General features: G+C 45.9%; 1 protein-coding gene across 19 annotated transcripts in view; it reads right to left on the bottom strand.

Annotated features, from left to right (window-relative positions):
- Positions 1-10,281: 10,281 nt before the first annotated feature.
- The window catches only part of CEP164 (centrosomal protein 164), a 69,943-nt gene continuing 66,405 nt past the window's right edge, over positions 10,282-13,819 (bottom strand). For 17 of the 19 annotated variants that reach the window (XM_060399721.1, XM_060399719.1, XM_060399718.1 and 14 more), the window contains 4 exons: positions 13,382-13,723; positions 12,585-12,651; positions 11,778-11,900; positions 10,282-11,597 (listed from right to left, as the gene is read on the bottom strand). In XM_060399721.1, the coding sequence (XP_060255704.1) occupies positions 11,501-11,597; positions 11,778-11,900; positions 12,585-12,651; positions 13,382-13,723 (629 nt within the window). In that variant the 3' untranslated portion in view covers positions 10,282-11,500. The remainder of the gene's footprint in view (positions 11,598-11,777; positions 11,901-12,584; positions 12,652-13,381; positions 13,724-13,819) is intronic. The other 2 variants (XR_009596583.1, XM_060399723.1) reach the window with 2 other exon arrangements.

Here is a 13,819-nt window from a genome sequence, read left to right as displayed (position 1 = left end):
CACCTGGTTTTGGTAGTGGGGTAAAGCTGGCCTAACAATGAGTTTGGAATTGTTCCCTTCTTTTCTATTTTTTGGAAGATTTTTGAGAAGGATTGGTATTAATTCTTATAAGAAGGTTCAGTAGAATTCACCAGGGAACCATCTGGTCCTGGACTTTAGTTTGTTGTTATTGTTCAGTCACTAAGTCATGTCCAACTCTTTGTGACTCCATGGACTGCATCATGCCAGGCTTCCCTGTCCTTTGGTATCTCCTAGGGTTTGCTCAAACTCGTCCATTGAGTTGGTGATGCCATCCAACCATCTCATCCTCTGTCACCCCCTTCTTCTCTTGCCCTCAATCTTTCCCAGCATCAGGGTCTTTTCCAATGAGTCAGCCTCTTCGCATCAGGTGGTCAAAGTATTGGAGCTCTAGCATCAGCCCTTCCCATAAATATTTATGGTTGATTTTCTTTAGGATTGACTGGTTTGATCTCTTTGCTGTCCAAGGGATCCTCAAGAGTCTTATCCAACACCACAGTTTGAAAGCATCAATTCTTCAGCACTCAGCCTTCTTTATCATTCAGCTCTCATATCTGTACACAACTACTGGAAAAATCCTAACTTTGACTGTACAGACCATTGTCATTCAAGTGATGTCTCTGCTTTTTAATACACTGTCTAGGTTTGTCACAGCTTTTCTTCCAAGGGGCAAGTGTCTTTTAATTTCATGGCTGCAGTCACCATCTGCAGTGATTTTGGAGCCCAGGAAAATAAAATCTGCCACTGTTTTCATTTTTTCCCCACCTATATGCCTTGAAGCAATGAGACCAGATGCCATAATCTTAGTTTTCTGAATGTTGAGTTTTAAGCCAGCTTTTTCACGCACCTACTTCACCTTCTTCAAGAGGCTATTTAGTTCCTCTTTGCTTTCTACCATTCAGGTGGTATCATTTAATTCCTGATTCAATCTCCTTTCTAGTAATTGGTCTATTCAAGTTTTGTTTCTCCATGATTCAGCCTTGAAAGTTTGTATTTGTTTCTAGGAATATATCCATTTTGTCTTGGTTGTCCAATTTGGCATGTAATTGTTCATATTAGTCTCTTAAGATCCTCTGTTCTGTGGCATCAGTTGTAATACCTCCATTCATTCCTGATTGTATTTATTTGAGCCCTTTCTTGTTTTCTTTTCAGAGAACCAGCTCTTTTCTGTTGTCTTTTTGTCTCTATTTTATTTCGTTCTACTTTGATCTTTATTTCCTTCCTTCCACTAACTTTGGTCTTCATTTGTTCATTTTCTGGTTCCTTTAGGTGTAAATTTAGATTGTACTGAGATTTTTCTCATTTCTTGAGGTAGGCATTTATCTCTCTGAACTTCCCTCTTACAACTGCTTTTGCTGCATTCTGTAAATTTGGGTATATTTCCATTTCATTTGCCTCAAGGCATTTTTTAATTTCTCATTTGACTTCTTCATTGACCCATTCGTTGCTCAGCATGTTGGTTAATCTTCACATATCTGTGAATTGTCCAGTTTTCTTCTTGGATCATTTTAACCATCTTTAGATGTACAGTTCAGTGACATTAAATACACTTACAATGTTGTGCATCACCACTCTCCAATTCCAGAACTTTTTCATCTTCCCAAAGAAAAACTCTATACCTGTTAAGCACTAGTTCCGCTTTTCCCTTCACCCAGCCTCTGGTAACCACCATTCTGTGTTCATTTCTATTAATGTGACTAATCCAGAAAAAACATGTAAGTGGAATCAGAGTGTTTGTCTTTTTGTCTGTTTTTTTTTTAATTGGCATAATGTTTACCTGGTTCCCCCATGTTGAAGCATGTATCAAAATTTCATTCCTTTTTAAGGCCAAATAACATTCCATTGTGTGTATATATTACACTTTTTGTCCCCTTCACTTATTGATGGACACTTGAGTTGTTTCCTTTTGTTAACTGTGAATACTGCTGCTATGAACATTGGTGTATAACTGATTATTTAAATCCCTGCTTTCAATTCTTTTGGGTATACAACTAAGTAGAATTGCTGGATCAAATGGTAATTCTGTGTTTAATTTTTGAAGAACTGCCCAGTGGTTTTCTGCCAGACATCTGATTAAGTATTTGTAGCCAAAAAATGATATTCAAACATCCATTTACTCACCAAATACCCTGAAACCCTTCTTATGCCCTACCACTGAGCTAAGAACTGGGGGTGCAAAGGGCCAGTGGATCTCTTCTAATGTTCAAAAGGCTCTCTATCTGCTGTGTGTCCAAACTGTCAGAGTCCTGAAAATGGAAGCCTGGGGGAAGAGAATATATCATAGACAGCTAGCTGTCTGCCAAAGCCTCTTGCTTGTCCAACTATACACACACACAATCACACTCTGCATAGGTGCTGGGAAGTCTGCTGGCGACTACAGTTCCTAGTTCCCTGACTTCTGGGTGGGGCCCTAAGACTACGTTCTGTCCAGTGGAATGTGGTAGAAGTGATGCATGCTATTTTCAGGCCTGACTTGGCCTCCCATCACTTTTCTCCAACTGGATGTCAAGGTGAGCTCAGAAGCCACTTACTATCGATAGCAGAAACCACTTACTATGGGTGGCAGAGCCTCAATCAGCCTGGGTTCCTATCCATCTATGCAGATTGTGCCCCCCCCCACGCCCACCAATGCTAACCGGACTTCCTATGGGCAAGACAACTGACTTGTGTTAAGTCACTGAGATTTCAGAGCTTACCTTTACAATGGCAAGCACCATCTTAACCTACGCAGAAGATGAGGAGGAACTTGACCCCCCATAGAAACCTTCCTTCCATAACTCAGATGAAGAACATCTCCACAAAAGCCATCTCTGCTTCATCCACACCTATGCAGGCGAAGTGTTGGGGAACAGCAGCTGATGACTTTAGAAAGGGGAGGATTGAGGATGAGAGAACCAATTGCAGGATTGCAGGATGAGGGTGAGAGAATCAGGGCTCTGTCTTTCCTCCTAGAATCCATATCTTCTGGGCAGTGGCAGGAATACTCCTAGGAAGAAAGGGCAACAGCTGTCAGATGTGTGTTACCCTGGAGGTGTAATCCATGTTTGGTTTTAGTGTCTCTAAGAATCATTGACTCTCAGGATTCAAAAATGCCTTCAAGTTTACCTAGTTCAGACTTCCACCCAAATCTTGAATCTCTTCTGCAAAAAGTAAGGATTATCTGGCCTTCACATGCTTTACCTCCTGATAGAGAATGCATCACTTCCCAAGCCAGCACGTTTCACCTTTGAATGGACCTTTGACTGGACAGCTCTGCAATGCCCCCTTTACAGTAAGCATAAAGTTGTTTCTTTGGATTCTTTTTTTTTTTTTTTGCATCTTAATGTAGGCATTTATTGTTATGAATTTCCACCTTAGAATTGCTTTTGTTGCCTAGCATAAGTTTTTGATACATTGTGTTTCTAGTTTCATTTGTCTCAAGGTACTCTTATTTCCCTTTTAATTTCTTCTTTGATCCGTAGTTGTTTAGAAGAGTGTTGGCAAATTTCCATGTATTTGTGAATTTTCCATTTTCCTCCTCTTACTGATTTCTAGTTTCATACCGTTGTGGTCAGTGAAAATACTTGGTATGATTTCCGTCTTCATGAATTTTCTGAGACTTGTTTTGTGACCTAATACGTGGCCTATCCTAGAAAATCTTCATGTGCACTTGAGAAGGATGTATATTCTATTGTCCAGTAGAACATCTGTATATGTCTGTTAGGTTCACTTGGGCTAGTCTTATTCAAATACTAATTCTCTGTCTGTTACTAATTCTCTGTCTAGATGATCTATCCATTGTTGAGAGTGGGGTATTAAAGACCCCAACTATTACTATATTACTGTTTATTTCTCCTTTTAGCTCTTAACTTTTGCTTTATGTGTTTATGTGCTCCAGTGTTGGGCACATAAATATTTCCAATTACTTTATCTTCTTGATATACTGGCCCTCTGGTCATTATATAATGATTTTTGTCTCTTTATCACTTTTAAAGTCTGTTTTGTCTGATTCAAGTATAGTTACCCCTACTTTGTTGTTGTTCTTACAATCTGTTTGAAACATTTTTCCATCCCTTTACTCTTAGTCCATATGGCTTTAAGGCTAAAATGATTCTCCTGAAGGCAGCACATCTTTGGATCTTTTTTTCCCCATTCAGTCATTCTGTGTCTTCTAGTTGAAGAGTTCAATCTGTTTACATTTAAAGTAATTGATGATAAATAAGGACTACTGCTGCCATTTCATTTTCTAGATCTATTGTTCATTGTTTCTTATCCTGCTGTCTTTTTGTGTGTTTTGATGTCTTCTGGTATCAAAATGTTTTGACTTCTTTATCACATTCTTGTGTATAATTACTACAGGTTTTTCCCTGTGGTTACCATGAGGCTTAAACAAAATATCTTAAAATCGTAATTCCCTATTTCTTTACATTTTTATATTAAAGTATAGCTGATTAACAATGTTTTAATTTCAGGTATACAGCAAGGTGATTCAGTGATACATATACACGTATCTATTTTTCAAATCCTTTTCCCATTTAGATTATTAAAGTGTATTGAGCAACATTCCCTGTGCTATACAGTAGGTCCTTATTGGTTAAATATAACAGTGGTAACATTCTGTTTTAAACTGATTACTTCAATAGAATTTCAAAGCTTGCCAGTTTTACTTCTTCCCCTCACATTTTAGAGTATTGATGTTGCAATTTACATGTTTCTATATTGTATAACTAAAAGATATTGTTAAAATGGTTATTACTACATTTGTTTTCTAACTTTTAAACTAGAGTTGTGAATTACTACTATTACTGAATCTGACTGTATATTTACTATTTATGATGCTAACTAGAGTCCTTTAATTTCCACTCAAAGAATTCCTTTTAACTTTTCTTATAGGGCAAGGGCTAATGGTGAATTCCCTCAGCTTTTGTTTGTTCAGGAAAGTCTTTATCCCTCCATTTCTGAAGGACAGTTTCATCTAATACAGTACTCTTGGTTGACAGGGTTTTTTTTTTTTCTTTCAATATTTTAAATATATTATCTCATTCTTTTCTGACCTAAAAAATTTATGTGGAGAAATTTGCAAACAGTCTCCCCTTATACATAACTTTTCTCTTGCTGCTTTAAAAATTATTTGACTTTTGACAATTTAATTATAATGTGTCTCACTGCAGCCCTATTCAGGTTCAACCTATTTGAGGTTCTCTTGGATCTGGCTATCTATTTCTATCCCCAGGTTTGGGAAGTTTTCAGCCATTATTGCTTAAAATATACCTTCTATCCATTTCTTTTTATCATTCCAGAATTCCCATAATGTGGATATTTTTTCTTTTTATTGTGTCCCATAAGTTCCATAGGCTTTCTTCACTTTCTTTTTCCTTCTCTGACTGTATAGTTTCAAATTTCTTACCTTCCAGGTTACTGATTCTTCTGAATGCTGTCTGCTTTTTTTTCTTTTTTTTTTTTTACTCTACATTGAATTCTTCCATTATATTTTTCAGCTCTGATTCCTTTGTTTTTGATGGTTTCTGTTTCTTTGCTGAATTTGTTGGGTTCATGCATTGTTTTCCTAATTCCATTTAGTCATCGTGTATTCTTGTAGCTCACTAAACTCCTTTAAGAACATTATTCTGAATTCTTTGTCTGACAGAATGTAGATCTCCATTTCTCTAAGGTCTGTTTTTAGAACTTTATTAGTTTCCTTTGGTCTCATACTTATCTGCTAATGATCCTTGATTATGTATGTTGCTATCTTCCCACATGAGTAAGGTCTCCCAGTCTTTGCAGATTTGTCTTGGCAGAGACAATTTACCTGTCAGCTCAGTTTAGTTCTGGATATATCTGTTGGTAATGTCCTTGGGCAGGTGGGGCCTGCTAATAGGATCTATTCCTGTTTGAGGCAACTGTTTAAGCTCTGAAACTGGGGGAGGAGGTGCCACTGGCTAAGAACAGTTGGATAAGACTGCTGGCATGGTTCTCTAGCCAAAGGAGCCTGTAGGATAGGCTCTGCGGTTGCCTGAATTCTCTTGTCAGGCTTCCTACACGGTGGGGCTGGGTACTATACTTAGCAGTTGGTGGGGCTATAGCTTAGCTTCCCTTGCCCTCATGGGACAGAGGAATGGGACCCAGGGCCTGCATGGCTCCTCATTTGGGGACCCAAATCAGGCAAAAGTTGTGCACTGGATATCATTATCAGGTAAGGCCAGTAGCTTTGCTCTTAAGACAGGGAAAGCCACGGGCTGTGCTCTTTGTCCAAGTGACACTGTAAGCAGGACTGTTGGATGGGCTCTATGCAGCCTCTCTCTGGGGGGATTCCCTGGTCAGGTGGGCCAATGGCTGCATTTAGCAATATCAGTTTCTCTACCCAGCTGTTCTTGGGAGGACAGCTCCAAGGCCGGGAAGGCTGTCTGTGGTCTTGACTGAAACCAACCTGTGCCCCAAGTTCCCTGGCCTGACCAGGGCTACTACCCTTGCTCTAGGGGTGATCAGCTCTGCCCACCTGCCTCTGGGCTCAAGCATTGATGGATTACATAGCAGTTTTCAGGTGTTCTCAAGCAGCCCTTCTTCTTAATGGGCATAAAACAAATTGGCAGCAGGTAAGGCTATGTCTGTTCTCCCGCCTGGGTGCAACTGGGAGGCCCACTTCAGACAACTCCCAGATTTTTCCAGGCTTTCTGGCTGGGAGAGGCTGAGAGGCACTCCACAGCTGGTAGGACTATATAACTCAACTCTTCCATCTTGAAGTGAGCTGACCAGGCTCCGGGGCTGGTGGAACTCCTCTTTTGAGGACCTGAGTCACGCAGACCTGCATGCACTCTGCCAAGTTCCCTGGCCATGTGGCACCACTGATTTGCTCTGCAGATGAGCAAAGCCACAGGTTGGGACTATAATTGGTCTCTGCAGGTACAAATGTGATCTGCCAAGACCCAGTACTGGAAGCCCCTCCACCTTCTCCATCGGATTCCCAGTGGCTGAGCCTTGCAGTCTCCTGTGACCCCAGTGGGGTGAAACCAGAGCGAGGACTCCCATGAACTGACCCACAGTGCTGGAGGTGCTGGATGTCATCCCCGGGCTCTTTCCCTCTGGAAGAACCGTAGTCTCAGGGGAGACCTCTCCGTGTGGGGCTGTGCCAGCTTAGGGGAGGGGCAGTGTGGTCAGTGTGTAGAGCTGTTCCCCTCACCCCCTCTAAGGCAATATGCCTGGGTCTTTGTGGTACAGAGGGTGCTTCAGCCTTGCTCCCAGGTTCTAGGATTCTCTCAGTAGTCCCTTATCCATGAATAGTTGATAGTTGCTATTGTGAATGGGGGAGTCAGGAATACCCTATTCACCATGTTGGTGACACCATTCCCCTTACTATGTGTTGAACACTGTTCTGAGAACTTTACATGGATTAACTTCTTTAATTCCCGTAACAACTTTATGGGCCAGATACTCCTATTTCTTAATCTTTTTTTTTATTTTTAAATTTTAATAGTTGATTTACAATGTTAATTTCTGCTATCCAGCAAAGTGAGCTATATATTTCTCAAATTCTTTTCTGTTATGGTTTAAAACAGAATATTGAACATAGTTCCTGTGCTATATAGTAGGACCCTGCTACTTATCCATCCTATATATACTCATTTGCATCTGTAATCCCAAACTCCCAATCCCACAAATCTGCTCTGTGAGTCTGTTTCTGCTTCATAGATAAGTTCAACTGTGTCATATTTTAGAGTCTACATATAAGTGATATCACATGGTATTTGCCTTTTGCTTACTGACTTCATTTAGTATGATAACCTCTACATCTATTCATGTTGCTGCAAACGGCATTATCTCACTGTTTCTGTGGCTGAGTAGTATCCATTGTATATAGGCACCACATCTTCTTTATCCATTCATCTGTTGATGGATATTAGGTTGTTCCCATCTCTTGGCTATTGTGAATAGTGCTGCTGTGAACATAAGGGCGCGTGTTATCTTTTTGAATTATAGTTTCGTCTGGATATATGCCCAGGAGTGGGACTGCTGGATCATACAGCAACTCTATTTCTAGTTTTTTTGAGGAACCACCGTACTATTTTCCATACTGACTGCACCAGTTTACATTCCCACCAACAGTGTAGGAGGGTTCCTTTTTCTCCACACCCCCCTCCAACATCTGTTATTTGTAGACTTTTTAGTGGTGGCCATTCTGACTGATGTGAGGTGGTACCTCATGGTAGATTTGGTTTGTATTTCTCTTAATACTTAGTGATAATGAGCATCTTTGTAGAAATGTCTCTTTAGGTCTTCTGCCCATTTTTGAGTTGGGTTGTTTAGTGTTTTGTTGTTCAGTTTGGCTAGATTTTGCTATTTAACCTCATTTTAAAGATATGAGACTCAAGGCACAGAGAGGATAAAGTGAACCTTTTGATTCACACTTCCACTGCATTTAAACCTGAGCAGGACCCCTCAAGAGCAGATGCCCTTCTCCCCCATGATGAAAAATGGCATTACCCTGCCCTTCCCTGGGCCCTCTGTGTATGTACCTGCTGGAGGTGGCAAAGCCAATCAGGGAGGCAGGAGAGGAGGACTGGAGGTGCAGGAGGAAAGGAGGAACGAGATGTTCCAGTTCATCGACACCGCTGAGGGCGGGTGCTATTTTTGTTTAAACCATCACTTCCCTGCCTTCCCCAAAGAAGCTGCTGGAGGAACAGGCAGCAACAGCTGCCAGCACCCCTGCCCACCCCAGCTCTGAGTTAGGCCACTGGATGAGGCAGCTCCCCACCCAGGGCAGACCTCTCAGTCACCAAATCTAAGACAGCCACCCTGCTTCATCCCTGGACTGTGCATTCAGGCTTCAAGCTTTTGACCAAGGAAGACATGAGCCCAGAAAGGACCTGTTGAGGTCACAGAGCTTGTAAATGTCAGAGCGAAAAGTAAACCCAGGTGTCCTAAGGCCAGGGTTATTTCCCCACTCCCCATACAGCCATTTTGTGTGGAAGCTTCCATGGTAGAGGGGCTATAATCATGCCTAATGGGTCTCCCTTAAGAAAAAAAGGAAATAAACCTATCACAGAAGAGCTCTGGGAAACTGTCTGATCCCCACAGTAGGAATGACCCTTATCCCACCTGTAAAAGGGAAGTAAGAACAGTTTCCTTTTTTTTTTTTTTTCTATTTGCATAAAATCTCCAGAAAGAACTGGTATATTTGTTACCTTCAAGATGTCCCAGGGATGAACTGACTTTTATACCAGTTAAATACGAAGCCATGTGAATGCAGAGGCTGTTCAAAATAAATGTCCTTTTTAAAACCCTCTTTCCTGAAGCCCCAGTCAGGACTGCTCAGGTCTGGTCTCACCTCTGCTGCACCAACTGTACTTTTGGCCTCTCCCAGAATCTCTCTGGGCCACCTCCTCCGCTGTGAGATTAGAGTGGACTGAACAAGTTATCTGCAGGCTCCTCTCAGCACCTTTCTCCCTCCCATCCTCAGAGCAGCTCAGACTCAAAAGGCTCGGTACCTTTGTATGTTTGTCTTTAAGTTGGTTTTCTTTTGCAAGTCCATGAAATGCAACTTTCTCAGCTGGTTCTTCTGGCAATTTTGTTGCTATAAATCCAAGACCACACAGGCTATTCACACCACTGGAGCAGGAAAAAAAACCACCTGACTTTGCCAGCTTAGAACTTCAGGGAAGCTCACCTTTGCGTAAAGAAACAGGGTCAAGTAGCCCCTGGGAAATGGCATGGTGAGTCTCCAGCTGGTAGGTGGAGCTAGGGTGTGATAAGGGAGAACTCAGCTGGGGGCTGAGTGCCCCCAGCACTGCTCCAGGGAGCAGGGTGCTCTAAGGACACAGCCACGAGGTATAAGGCTCCGTTCTTGTAGGGAGCTTCAGGCATTTAAACTCCAGGAGTTCAACTCCAGGACTTCAGGCCCTGGTTTTCTCACTCACAGAAATGGAGCTGAAACTAACTACGAAACAGATTTGTTGTGACTAGGTTCGATACTGTGGTATTCTTTTTGAAAAATATTGTACGCGTGGCTTTGCTGGGTCTTTGTTGCTGTGCATGGGCTTCTCGTTGCGGTGACTTCTCGTTGCAAAGCACAGGCTCAGGAACTGTGGCTCACAGGCTTAGCCGCTCTGCAGCATGTGGGGTCTTCCTAGACCAGGGATCCAGGCTGTGTCTCCTGCACCGGCAGGCAGGTTCTTTATCACTGAGCCACCAGGGGAGCCCTGGGTATTCTGTGAATATTCATCTCCTTCCCTCTACCCTTAAGCAAAAGGAAGCAAAGGCCTTCAAAAGGAGACACATTCACACAGCTACTGTGTAGCAAATGGACCTGCAGAGATTTAATTGATGTAGAAAACACAGGATTGTCACCAAAGTTGGTTGCAGCACATGAGCTAGTCCCAAAGCACACAGATGAACAAAAGTGGACATCCTATGCGGTAGACTGATGCCAAAAAAGTACCTGGGGGTAAACAAGTCAATGGGATCTCAGTTCCTTATCCAAAGAAAGGGGTGGAGAGGCAGGGGAACCCCCACCGCTTTCAAGACAAGAAAAGGGGGGGGGGGCATTTTATTTAAACGATGGGGCAGATGTTAAGCACTGCCTGCATGTCCCCTCAAGGAGCCCGCTGATGTGGGAAGGGTGGCAGGGTGCTGTGCCAGACGGCAGGCATGGGCCCAGCCCCTCACCTCCTTCAGAACAAGTCTCCAGGCTCTGAGAAGGGGCGGCAGGGACGGCACAGGTGGAAAAGACGGACGGATATAATGCACATATACACCCGAGTGCTCCAGGAAGAGGAAGCCATGGTGAGCCCTCCCAGTCTCTTCTGTGGCTCACCAGCTTCCTGAGACCTGAGAATGTAGCTGGGATGCTCTGGGGAGGAGCCCCAGGGCGGGGGGAAGGAAGTGCTCCTGAGGACAGCCCCTGAGGAAAGCCCAGGACCAGCAGAGGGAAGACAAGTGGCAAAACTTCTGGGGCCAGCCACCGCCCACAGGGCTCTGGGCCCAATCCTGAGATAAGTCAAAAGGTGAGACAGAGTGCTCAGGAAAGGGGACGTTAAAAAAAAAGGCTTGATCTCTACAGGGCTGAGGTATTAGAAAGGCGGGCCCTGGTCCCAGAGGACAAACATGCCGGGGTGGGGGGCTTTGTTCTGGGGAGTGAGGGACCACATATGTGACCCTGGGAGCTCCAAGCGGGCCCCACAGGTCCAAGAGACCGACTCCACTCCAATGGAGTCCCCTGGCCTCTGAAGCAGGAGCTCCCCCAGCGCCACCTCTGCCCCACATCAGTGTCGCAAGGCTCACGCACAGGCCACACAGGGCAGCCTGAGATGCTACAGTCTAGGGGTGGCTTACTGTTCCTGGTCACACCCTCCGTTTCCCCTGGTGCCCCGGGGCTCCTCTAAGTTCCAAGTGAGGCAAGCAGCACAGAGGGGGGCCAGGAGGATGCTTTATCAGGGAGTAACGTGCAGGCAGCAAGTAGGGCACATGGTCTGGGTGCAGGAGAGGCCAGGCTGCCCCCCGGCTCAGCGCCTCAGTAGTGATAGACTTTCAGTCTGTTGTTCCCATCCAGGTCCAGCTGTAGGAGGCTGGAACCAGCTGCTGGCTTGGGCACCAAGGAGAAGAGAGGTCTGGCCACAAGGTGAAGGAGAACTCCACAGTCAGCTGAGCACTGTTGGGGAGGAGTCATGGACCAGACGGGACCCTCCTGGGACACCCCCACCCTGCCTAGCTGGGACACCCCCACCCTGCCTAGGGCCCACCTGCCCTGGCATTTAGAGCAGGAAGGTAAAAGGCAGGTAAAAGGATACAACTTGGGGTCGTTCTTGTAATGTTCTAGCCACTTTCGGTTAGCCGCGATCAGGTCCTGCAAGTTGGAGGTGCCCACCTCAGGGACTCGGGAATAGGGACGCTGCAGGAGGCGGAGCTGCTCACTGCGGGGAGGGGAGAGGAGGCAGGAGCATGGCAAGAGTGCCCCTCTGGGGTGAGGAGCATCTATTTCCAAAAGGGAAGAGGGTGAAGCCTCCACCCTGGGTGAATGCACCTGACTTCAGGGCTCCCATGTCTGCCTGTGCCCAGCCAATCTCATCAGTAAACACTTTCCTCTCTATCAACTCAAATACCTTCCCAGCATCAGCTCCCAAGCTGGCCAAAGGGTGAGAGGGGCTGTGCTTATGGTTGGGGGCCTGCAGGGACACATCAAGGGGGGGTACATTTGGCAAGGAATAAGATGAAGGGGGAATTAATAACAGGTTTCAATAATTGCCCATCTGTCTCCCCCACAGGGAGCCCCCACTCCCTCCAGATGTTGCTCAGCAGGTCTGGGGGAAGAATGGAGCTGTGCACAGCAGACAAAGAGCTCAGGGCAGAGACGAACGCCTCACTCCACAGCCAGATCCCATTTCTCCCCAGGGTGCCACTGGGCAGTTTCCTCATGGGGCTGGCTCAGGTAAGGCCAGCCTGGCCCCACTGGGACCTCAGCAGCTTCATGGCCTGGGGGACCTGCCTAATGTCTGGGTGACGTGATAGGGCCTTCTGGTCCCTTCACCAGGTCCCACCTGCCCTGGGAGCTGCAGCTGAATGGAGTGGCTCCACCCTGAGCCCACAGGGAGGCTTACCTGGCAGACACATACCCGAGCCTGTTTTCCAAGGGGGCAGGACCACTGTTGAGGAACGGGATGCCAGCTGGAAAAGTGTGAGGGAAGCAGTCAGAAATGAGCAGCAGTTTAGCCAAGCCAGCCCCCTCTTGCCTCCCCCAACCCAGAAACTGCAAAGGCAGTGCCCCAAACCAAAGACAGGAAAAGCTTCTGAGGTTGGAGGTGAGAGAGATTGTACCCAGAAACTGTCCTACTTATTTCTAAAACTGAAATTAGAAGCTCTTCCTTCAAATAACTTTTTATGGATTTTCACATTCCTCAGCAGGGGCATGAGACCAGAGGAAGCCACATACAGCCAAAGGGTTACAAACCCCGGAGTCACAGACATGGGGTCAAAATCCAGTCTGTTGCTTGCTCCCTGGGTACCCTGGAGGATATTATTTAACCTCTGAGTCTGTTTCCCCATCTGTAAAATGGGGATGAAAGTGTGGAATAACCTCAGAGGATTATTATAAGGACTCAGTGAAAAACCATATATAAAATGCCTGGCCCATAATACAGAACACTCAAGATGGCAGTGATCACAACTCTGACAAGTGACCTCCTCAGGTTCAGCTGAGCTCTAGAATCCATCATAAAGGCCCCATCAGGTAACCTGTCCTTGACCCAGAGGGCCTCCAGCCACAGGGCGAGCAGCAAGGTCCTCCCAGGGACCCTGAGAGTCCGGGGGCCATGCCAAAGCTGGGGGTGAGGGGCAGGCAGAGGAGGGAGGCGGGGAGGCTGAGCCAGAACCGTGCACAGCCCAGAGGGAGGCTTACTTGGAAAATACTTGCGCCACTTCTCCACCAGGAAGTCGTCCACGGTCTGAGCCGCAGAGGAAGAGAGCCTGGGGCCCAGCCCCGGGTCCCAGGTCCACTGGGCAGACGTGGGCTGAGCCAGGGACGAGGCTGAGCCCCGGGCCAGGGAGGGGTTGGGGGGAGCCGGGGTGCTCCTGGAGGCCTGGGTGGGGAGCGGCACGGGCATGGAGAAGAGCGGTGGCGGCTGGGCGTTGAGGCTGCCCAGGACACCGAGCACCCCGTTGAGCTGGCTGCTGATGCTCTGCAGGGAGCTGCTCAGGTAGTGGATCTTGTTGGGGAAGGTGGGGCTTGGGGCCAGGTTGACTGCAAAGGGAAGAGGCGGAGGGTGGAGAACAGCCTGGCTGGTACTGCACCCTACTGGCCCACATTCCTACCCCTTCCCCTGTTCCTCTCAACAAA

This window comes from Ovis aries, chromosome 15 (genome assembly GCF_016772045.2).
Source record: "Ovis aries strain OAR_USU_Benz2616 breed Rambouillet chromosome 15, ARS-UI_Ramb_v3.0, whole genome shotgun sequence".
In the NCBI taxonomy this organism is placed as follows: Eukaryota; Metazoa; Chordata; class Mammalia; order Artiodactyla; family Bovidae; genus Ovis; species Ovis aries.
The sequence above is the reverse complement of the archived record's forward strand: the minus strand, read 5'-3'. Positions and strand labels throughout refer to the sequence as shown.